Below are 9541 nucleotides of genomic sequence, written 5' to 3' on the forward strand. Positions count from 1 at the left end.
TCAAATTACAATATCTGTTTTCCAAAGAATTTCAGTGAAAAGGAAGAAAAAATATAATTACCTATGAGCACAAAAGATGGTTGAAAGCTTTATTTTTTTCTCCTACGACAGCATTTTGAATGAATAACCTCTTATTTTCCTTGAAAGTGTACAAAGTTCGAAAAATACAAATCAAAGGAAAATCGGGCATTAAAGTCTGAGATTTAATTTAGCACTAAACAGCGCCATCTGCTGTTCATGTGTAGATATTACAAGTCAGGGCAGAATATCTGCGTTTGGTCCCGCCCTTTAAAAGCTTTTCATCCAATCAGTTTATAGTTGGGGATTTACCCAATGCTGATTGGTCAGAAAGCCCGTCCTTCATGTTAGAGGAAACAGAGGCACAACCAAACAACGAGTAGCTTCTTGGCGAGACAGAGATGAATTCCTTGGAGCAGGCCGAAGGTAACAAACAATTAAAGCGGGTTATTTTCACCTTGATTCGTAACCCCTTTAAGCGTCCTACTGTGTTTTATGGATAAGAAATAAATAAAAAAGAAAACATACATTTATTTTGTTGTCAAGATGGAAACCCGGCATGAGGAGTTGCTAGTTTTATTAGCATACTTGCTAGCCTTGCGTGGAATTTTTCTGTCGTTTCCCTTTTAGTTGACATTTGCATATTTTAACATCTGTTCTGTGATACAAGCAAAAAAGTAGGAGATTTGTTTTGATAAAAACATTTAAGTTGTGTGCTGTTTAAGCTTAAAAAAAGAAATAAAATTGTGCTAAACTTAATACTTGTATTTGTGCATGATAGCAAAGTTCCTGTTGCCTGACAGTCATATAAATAAAAGATTTAAGTCCACCCTACATAATCGATGCTCACTATAAACGGTTTTTAATGTGTCCCTTCATTCAACAGACCTGAAGGCGTTTGAGAGAAGGCTGACCGAATATGTCTCATGTTTACAACCTGCAACAGGCAGGTGGAGAAGTGAGTACCTGTTATTACTGACCTGAGGTCTGTCAGGGTGGGAAGGGACTTTCAAAGCAATGGCTTCCTATTTCTATTAATCACTTTCTACAATTAACCAAAAATATTAGTAGAAAAAGAGCCCCCAAATGGGCGGATTGTGCCAAGATCTGGTCACCTTTAGAGGAACAGGGGATTAGAAAGGTAAATATTCTGCTACTTTGGGAGTGTTGAAGAGTAGATGGGTCTGCCTTTAGTCATTAGGAGCGACTCTGTACTAACATGTTTCCTGCAACCATATTTGTTTAAACACTGATGCTCACATCCACACTGGATGGTTTTATAAATCATATTTTGAAAATTGGATGACGCCTCATGACGCCTCAAATGTAAACTAGTTTCTCACAACTGGTTTAGCTTATAATGACCTTTAAAAGCCTTTCAATTGATACAAATACCGGTATTATAAATGCTGATGGAGATTTTTAAAAAAACAAAACAAAATTCTAATGGGATTTATGTGCTTTATTTTACATTAAAACCTGTAAAAAATATATTTTTTATAGATTTAAGTTGTTCAAATGTTTACCTTAAGGCAGGGGTGTTCAATGTTTTCCAGGCAAAGGACCCCTAACCTGATGGTGAGATGGAGGGGGAAAACCTAATTATATATATTGTATGAAATAGTGTTATATCAAACTGGTCCCATAGTCACTCTATTACAGATGGAGTAATGTAACTGAAGTAATTTCTCCCTGAGATTATTAAAGTATTTCTGATTCTGATTCCTGGTTGATGGGGCAGGTGTTGTGAACGAAACGGTGCCCAGTTTAAAAGAGATCTTGTTGGTTGCTGAATGTGTTCATTGATGACTGAAAGACATCTGCCTCCATTTATCTGTTTACTACAGTGTGTTGGATTCATGCATCACTAAAACACTTGCAGCCGATCAGCAATAAACTCGACGGTGTAATGTTCTAACTTGGTTGTTTTTTTTTTTGTTTCTTTTTCCCAGTGATTTTGATAGTGGTGTCTGTTTGCACAGCCACAGGGGCTTGGAACTGGTTGATAGACCCAGACACTCAAAAGGTTTGTGTTACCAAGAGAAGAAAGCTTAATTCAGGAATACATTTTCACAGCTGCTTCTCCCAACAATTAAAAAACAATCATTTCCAATCCTTAAAGGAGCTTTGTCCAAGTGTAAAGACTAAATATAACTTTTTTTAATACATGCCCTTACAATTGCCCGACGTGTAAAACGAGCCTCCCTGTATGTACCGCTCCATTAGTCAGTTCATGAGAGGTGGGTTATTATGAGACAACAGGACTCTAAACACGAATTCACAAAAGTCTTTATTTCAAGTTGTCCCCAGACAGGCAAAACTTTCACCTTTATATTTAAGCCATGCTCCTTTAAGCCTTGATTTATGAATTTAAAATCAATCCTTTTTTCTGTTGACATCAAAGTCCCATGAGAACGTTAGAGGAACAATAAACCAACAACTGGAAGCAGCAAATACAAACCAGTACCAGGTCGGCTACAAAATGTCATCTTATTGTGTTGTTGGTTGCCTGGATAAACAGACTGTAGGCAACTTAAAATTTTACGGTATACCTGCTGCTACAGCCAGTCGCAAAAACGGACATCAGCTGTGCTTACATGCAATAAAACGAGCTAACTGGACAGGAACATATCATTAAAATTTCTTTCATATGCATGGCACACTTCATATCCGGTAAGTTAAGATAAATAAAACACTTATATACAAAACTATACACAGATTTCTTATAATGATATGTGCCATTTATTGAAATTGACAGTTATTTCTCTGCTAATGCTAACTTTATTTAGCTAATTGTTAGCTAAGTTTGTTGGCAGTAAAACTAAGATGACCATGCTAATCCAATCTAATCTGATATTAGCTAAATTACTCACCCAGCCATGCAAGCGCAGTGTGCCTTCAAGGTGTTGTTCCTTTTGTTAACGATGAGCCATGCCCGGTACACGGGTGTCTTCTGGCCTTGGGGCAGAACTTCAGACCATTTAAAACAAAATTCGTCTGTAATTTATTTGGTGAGTGACCATTCAGAATGTAGCGGTAGGCATTTAAGGATTTATATCCTCTTGGTTTCTCTATCAGGTTGGTATAAATATCAAACCACTGAGCCGAAGGGAATCCTGTCAGATCTTCCATTCATTGAGTAATGGTATTAGGGGTAAATCAGTCAGATTTTCTATTTACTATTGCTGTTCTAGACGTGAGAAACATTTCATATTCAGATAAAATCGGTTTTCTAAAGCCATTCAAAAAAAATACCCGGTAAAAAAATCTTGCAATTCATCATTCAGGGGCATCTGTCTGCCTCCAGCTATGCCCCGCCCACAAAATACGTCACAATGATTATCAAGTGAAAAGGGGTCAATATGCAAATAACTTTAAGCTATTTTCTAGTGGATCTTTTTTAACCTATTCCAAATGCTGCTTCTGTCCCTTCTTGTTTTGCAGGTTTCTTTTTTGTCATCACTTTGGAATCATCCCTTCTTCACCATCAGTTGCATCACCCTAATAGCCCTCTTCTTTGCTGGGATACATAAACGGGTGGTAGCACCCTCGATGTATCCTTTTTCTGCGCCAGTGAAAATAATGTTTTTTTTTTAAACGTTACAGGTTTTTATTTTCTTTGACTCCCTTTTCTTCAGAATTGCTGCCCGCTGCCGCACAGTTTTAGCAGAATACAACATGTCCTGTGATGATGTAAGCTTGTCAATCCCTGGGAAATCTATAATTTGGGTTAAGTGTTTGCATTTTTTTCCTAATATTGTATTGAAATTTCTTGACAGACGGGAAAACTCATTCTCAAACCTCGACCAAACATTCAGTAACTACCGCTCAGGACGCTCTGGTGGTTTTCATCAATGGATGACGGTCCTTTGAGGCGTCTGAGGATCAGCGAGAGGGCGGTGAAGAAGATTTCATCATCGTGATCATTTAGAATGAAGAAACGGACCGAAAGGGTTTTTAAAAAAAAGAAGTTTGGCCGCGATATTACTGAAGCTCCTGATCTCACACAACCCTTGATGTATTTTACATTTTTGAGTTGAGATGTTTTTTTGAAGTCGAGCATGTATTTTATCTAAATGTTTCTATTTTTAAATTTATTTACCTAATAAACACACAGAGTGTGGAATTTCCTTATTCCTTTTCTTGTGTTTTCTCATGTTATATCTAAACAATATTTAAATAAAAAAACAGAACTTTATAAAGGCACTTTTCAGAGCACTGCATTTAGATTTGCAGACTATATTCATTTTTTAACACCAGAATATGATGCTATTTTAGCATAATTGTGTGTAATTAGCATACTAGCATAACTATTTACTTAAACTGAGATGCGTAACTATTTACTCAGTTACAAGAATAACCGTTCGGGGATAAAATGGGAAAAAAATTCCACACCGTTTTTCTTCTACTTTAAAGAATGTGTTTTTTTTCCATGCAAATAGTTTTGGCGTCATGATAACCTGCCACTCACAACATGGCCGACGTAATAACACGAAGAAGTATTTGCCAGCGGAGTTGCGACAGCGTCACTGACTGCTTTCCGGCAGTCTTCCTTTCCCACATGGTTCCAAGCTAACGTGGAGCTGCTGTGTTTTGGAGGCTGGTCTCCAACTAACCGGACAGAAAACCACAGACGGATATTTCGCCACATGAGAGCTTAAGGTTAGAGAGAAATGGGTAAAACTAAAACAGCCAAGTTTAAACGGCCGCAGTTCAACTCTGTGGGCCTGCCGGTGAGCGCCGTGAAGGAAGCGGACGGTCCGGAGGAAGAGCTCGATGAGGACAGCTGTCCTGCTGCTGAGCTGCTGGAAAAAGTAGGAGCATGAAGTTTGATTCATCAAACCCTCTGAGCCTCTGTAAAGCTGAGCTGTATCCATTATATACTAGGTTCTATTATAAAACGCTGTCATTATGTCTGGCAATGTGGGAAAATATACACATCTATAATAGTGCCATAAATTATATAGTTGCATCGTCTGTCTACTAGGAATATTCATGCCCATTTATTATAATTTAGTTAACTTTTTTGTTTGTTTTATCGACGTGACATATTGACTTTTACACTAGTTTAAATGAAATGAATATTTAGATTTAACATAAATGATTTAATTTTCACTTGTATGCTTTATCTCAGATTTAACGCTAATTTTGTCTCCTCTTTTAATAAAGTTTCCCCTCCAGTCTTTTAAACCACTTTTGTACACATCATAATGTTTATAAGTGACATCTTTTTTTTCTCCCCAAACTTGAATGCTCCTCTCTTTATTGTTTATTGACTGATCAGATCATGATTGCGCATTTAATCACTAAAACCAACTATGACACAAAAATGACCTGTGACACATTAACTTAATGAGCTCATAAATGTTGTGTTGGGCAGAGGCAGCTGATATCACTCTGTCATGCTGATAAGAAAAAAGCTGAATTGTGTCACACTATGTTGCATCTTTCATATTTGTCCCACAGTTATCAATGAAACTCATGTATTTATTGAGTAATTAACACATTTTATTACTTTAGGACATCCAAGAATCTTCTACCAGTGGAGATTAAACAAATTGAACTTTTAGCCACCAGTTTCAGATGTGATTGCTTCTGCTTTAAAAACAAAAAATGTGAACTTTACTTGTTTGTTGGAAGGGTAATAAACAAAACCAGATTTTCTCTCCAGGAAAAACTAAGCCAGCGTTGGATGAGCACTCTAATACTTTTACACATTGTTGACCACAATGTGTAAAAGTTTTTCCTCCCTGATCTTTACTAAAAACACTGCAGAGAATAAATAATTTCTAAACGCCTTCCTAGATCAGCTCCAGCCAGCCGTCAAGAAGAAACCCGGTGACAATCTGCACATTTTTCAGTTTGGTAGAGCAGGAAGTTTATCTAAACATAGAAGCTTTGGGTCCAAAGCCTGGGACAATCGCTATGCATGACGATAAAATAACTTCTGCTTTGTTTTGTATAAACTTGTGTTTCTTGATTAAAGCTTTTCAAACCTGTGAAATGAGTCACAGATGTTTGGCCTCTGTTCTGCATTTGGACATCTATTTGTGCTTTAGCAGGAAAAAGAAAAGCTTCAAATTCATTATGCATGTTAGGTTATTCTGCTCTGATTCAGAAAACCAATAAAACAATTTAACAGCCTGTATTTGGGTTTTTTTCTCCAGTTGCAGAGTCCCAGTGCAGACATTCGAGAGTTTGCCTGTGCCAGCATCTCTCGGGTGGTGCAGCAGAGCCAGACCATCCCTGGTTTCCTTCAGAGGGACGCTGTCAGACGGCTGGGCCCCATGCTGCTGGACGGCAGCTTGGCCGTCAGAGAGACAGCTGCTGGGGCGCTCAGGTAAAGTAGCTGACTGCAGCGCTATATCTTTTTTTTTTAATCGCTTATTTCAGCCCTGAAGAAAACTCAAAGTAAATGATCAGAGTTTCATGGTCAGAATCCACTTCTTCTTCTGGCGGGATGACCATGATGGAGGTTTTTAGCCTCCCCTTCACACTGGCCGAAAAACCAACTTCAAACTCACTGACACGTGTCTACCCAGGTCAAACAAATAGGTAGGCGACCAGTGTTAGAATTGCCTCGCCTCTGAATGCAGAGATTAAAGTATTCCAGTTAGTAGCGATTGCCAGTGGGGAAAAAAAATCAATCGAAAATAAATTGACAGTAAATTAATTTTAAAAAAACACAATCGAAATCCTTCTTGCGTTTGTCAGCCAAAAGTAGCAAAGGAGCGCTCTGAAACTAACAGTATTAGCCAAACAGAAGAAGAAGGGGGCGGGTGCTGTTTGTGTGTTTGCCGGGGGCTACGGCAACAGCCGATGTACCAGCGTCAATAACTGACCGTGTATGAGAGTTAAAAATACGAGTTTGTGATTTCCTCGAACATGACCCATCAGATATAGATGCGCTTTTGCCATCTTCTGGCCGCTTTTGGTATTGGATTTTCAAAAGTCAAATTTAGTGTTCGGTTAATTCATGCAATCTCTGATCCCATGCCCCCACACCCTCCTGGCATGGCTTGAAAATGTGTGTGTGTGTGTTAAGGATGGAACGGTTTATGAAAACCGTCCCAACCATTCGGTTCGACTGTCTCTGTTCGGTTCGCGTGTGTTTCGTTCGGTTCATGACAATGGCCTGGCTTCACGCGCGTATAGGCGCATCAAAAGGTCCCGCAGCACGTTTTGAGCAGCAGGCGCAGCGCGTCGGGAGCGTTTATGTGACGCGCCGCCAACGCGCTGCTGCTGCTCGAGATGGAAAAATTGAAGTTTTGCTGCTGGACGCGCCGCATCAACCAATCAGAGAAGCTGATCTGGGAGCTGACAGCGAGACAGACACAGCGCTCTGATGACATATGATATTAAGGCAAATGAAAAGGGCTGGATGGATGAAGAGATGATGAAAGAGTGGTTGAGGGAGATGTATGTGAGGAGACCAGGTGGTTTTTTCCACGCATCACCATCGCTGTTAATCTGTGACTCCATGCGTGCCCATCTCACAGCCGATGTGAAAAACATGGTGAAACAAATAAACGCTGTGCTCGCCGTTATCCCGGGAGGTCTGACAAAGGAACGCCAAGTTACGCCACCGTTTGCTCCTTTTTCTCATAGGCGAAGCGTTTACACTCCAGAGCAGAAGGTGGCGGTACTGCGACCAAAGCCAACCACCAGTAGTAAACAAGAAGAAGCGAAGCAGCGTAGCCGGGTGTAGCAGAAAAAAATCAGTTGTTGTGGAGAATTGTGTGGGTATGGCGAGTGGGAAAGAACAGGAGTTGGAAGACGCGCCAGCAGCACTTTATAGGTCTGCTGTATGGGACCACTTTGCATTTAGAGTGACCTACGATGACGGTGGAAAGAAAGTTGTGGATAAAAGTGCAACAGTGTGCAAGCATTGTGCAACACGTTTTGTTTATGCTAACAGCAACATGACCAACATGTCATGCTAACACTCAACATATACCGAACCGAAAACCGTGACCACGGAACTGTGAACCGAACCGTGGATTTTGTGAACCGTTCCACCCCTAGTCTGTGTGTGTGTGTATATGTATATATATATATATATATATATATATATACATAAGTTTCCTGCTGTGTTGAAAAGGTTCAGGCTCAGGATTTTTTTTCTTTAATCCCTGTTAATGGCATACTGTGGGAACAGCAGAGCCGGATTGACCTGCTAATTTACGTGATACTATTAAACGCAACGTACAGACGTCAGCACTCCGTGCCACGGTTGATATAAGAAGCAGAAACAACTCCGTTTACGTTCCATAAACATGAAGCAGCACTGGTGGGAGGGATTTTGAAAGTTAATACAGTGAAACAATAAAGCATACTGACTATGCCCTGGCTTCCTTACATGTTTCTCGCCATTGTTTACTTTCCTGATTTCTTTCTCACTGGTTAGACTCCGCTTTTTTTGCCAGTGGGAAGGGAACCATATGCCGATTGTTAGAGGGTCGATCCATTTAAAAAAAACACGAGCTAACCTGGTATTTTCAATAGGAAAGTGGCTTAAGAAGGGCGGCTCATGCTGTGGTGTCTTTGCTCTGTGACTCATACGGGATCTCTGAAGTTTCTGACGAGTGTTCGTCTCCCCACAGAAATCTGAGTGCATGTGGAGGTCAGGAGGTGTGCGAGGACATGGTGAAGCACGATGTCATGACGCCGCTGATGATGCTGCTTCGAGAGGTGAGACACCACTGCCGCTTACAGCTCACTCCATCTTAGCTGCTATTTGTCATCAGGCTGTTATAACTGCAGGAAAGAGGTCCAGTGGTTCTCTTTTAGATTTAACTGGTTGAAAGTTTTGATCTATTGTCCACCTCTAGAACATAAATCAATTCCCTATTAAGATGTGTTATGAACCAGTTTAAAACAAATATTTGTGTCCACCTGCTGGTCTGCTGTTGTTAGGGTCAGATTTCTGTTTTCTTTCCAGTGTTGTGCTGGTTTTGACACTGCGGCTGTGGAGATGAAAGAGCAGAGCAATCCTGTGGAGGATGTGGCCAATGAGGCCGTGAACCTGCTGTGGAATCTGTGGTAAGCTATCCGGGTTTTTTTCCCTTCCTGGTATAGATGTTGCTGCAGTAAGTCCTATTAAAGACAAACAGGCCCACAGCATCACAGATCTTCTACCATGCTCAAAAAAACAAAAATATTATTGTAGTCCCGGTTTATTTCTAGCTCAGGGGACTGCAACCTTTACAATCTCAAGAGCCAATTTGGACTTCAGTCTAGCGAATAAAACTTTAGAGCTGCAAACATTTCCAGGTCTTTATTTTATTATTTGTTTTTTTTTTTTAAATGATAACTCATTTAACAAATATCTACCAAAAGTTGGTGATATTTTTTGGAAAATTGTGCTTGGAAAAAACATTTTCACACTTACAAAAAGATCTAAAATTTATTTCTGATATAATTGGTTGAATTATTTTGTGAGTAAAGAAAAGATTTTAGTCTAGTCTAGCTAACAAAACTAATTTACAAACATGTTCCCCTTTTTAACAAAAATATGTTATAT

General features: G+C 39.6%; 2 protein-coding genes across 2 annotated transcripts in view; both read left to right on the top strand.

Annotated features, from left to right (window-relative positions):
- The first annotated feature begins 309 nt into the window (after positions 1-309).
- On the top strand, positions 310-4064 carry cnep1r1 (CTD nuclear envelope phosphatase 1 regulatory subunit 1). The gene is made up of 6 exons (XM_015380704.1): positions 310-444; positions 905-976; positions 1971-2044; positions 3463-3572; positions 3657-3711; positions 3798-4064. The coding sequence occupies exons 1-6, from the start codon at positions 420-422 to the stop codon at positions 3837-3839; spliced, it is 378 nt and encodes a 125-aa protein (XP_015236190.1). The 5' UTR covers positions 310-419; the 3' UTR covers positions 3840-4064.
- A 501-nt stretch (positions 4065-4565) lies between these two features.
- heatr3 (HEAT repeat containing 3) overlaps positions 4566-9541 on the top strand; it is a 15083-nt gene continuing 10107 nt past the window's right edge. The window contains exons 1-4 of the mRNA XM_015380698.1: positions 4566-4832; positions 6186-6358; positions 8622-8709; positions 8960-9060. Coding sequence (XP_015236184.1) covers positions 4692-4832; positions 6186-6358; positions 8622-8709; positions 8960-9060 — 503 coding nt within the window. The 5' untranslated portion in view covers positions 4566-4691. The remainder of the gene's footprint in view (positions 4833-6185; positions 6359-8621; positions 8710-8959; positions 9061-9541) is intronic.

Source organism: Cyprinodon variegatus, unplaced genomic scaffold, assembly GCF_000732505.1.
Source record: "Cyprinodon variegatus isolate N-32 unplaced genomic scaffold, C_variegatus-1.0 Scaffold220, whole genome shotgun sequence".
Taxonomy (NCBI): Eukaryota; Metazoa; Chordata; class Actinopteri; order Cyprinodontiformes; family Cyprinodontidae; genus Cyprinodon; species Cyprinodon variegatus.

Coding starts and splice junctions, on each gene's coding strand:
- cnep1r1 (XM_015380704.1), top strand. CDS start 420: ATGAATTCCTTGGAGCAGGCCGAAG. Junction 3,573..3,656: donor CGGGTGGTAGCACCCTCGAT/GTATCCTTTTTC, acceptor CCTTTTCTTCAG/AATTGCTGCCCGCTGCCGCA. Junction 3,712..3,797: donor ACAACATGTCCTGTGATGAT/GTAAGCTTGTCA, acceptor ATTTCTTGACAG/ACGGGAAAACTCATTCTCAA.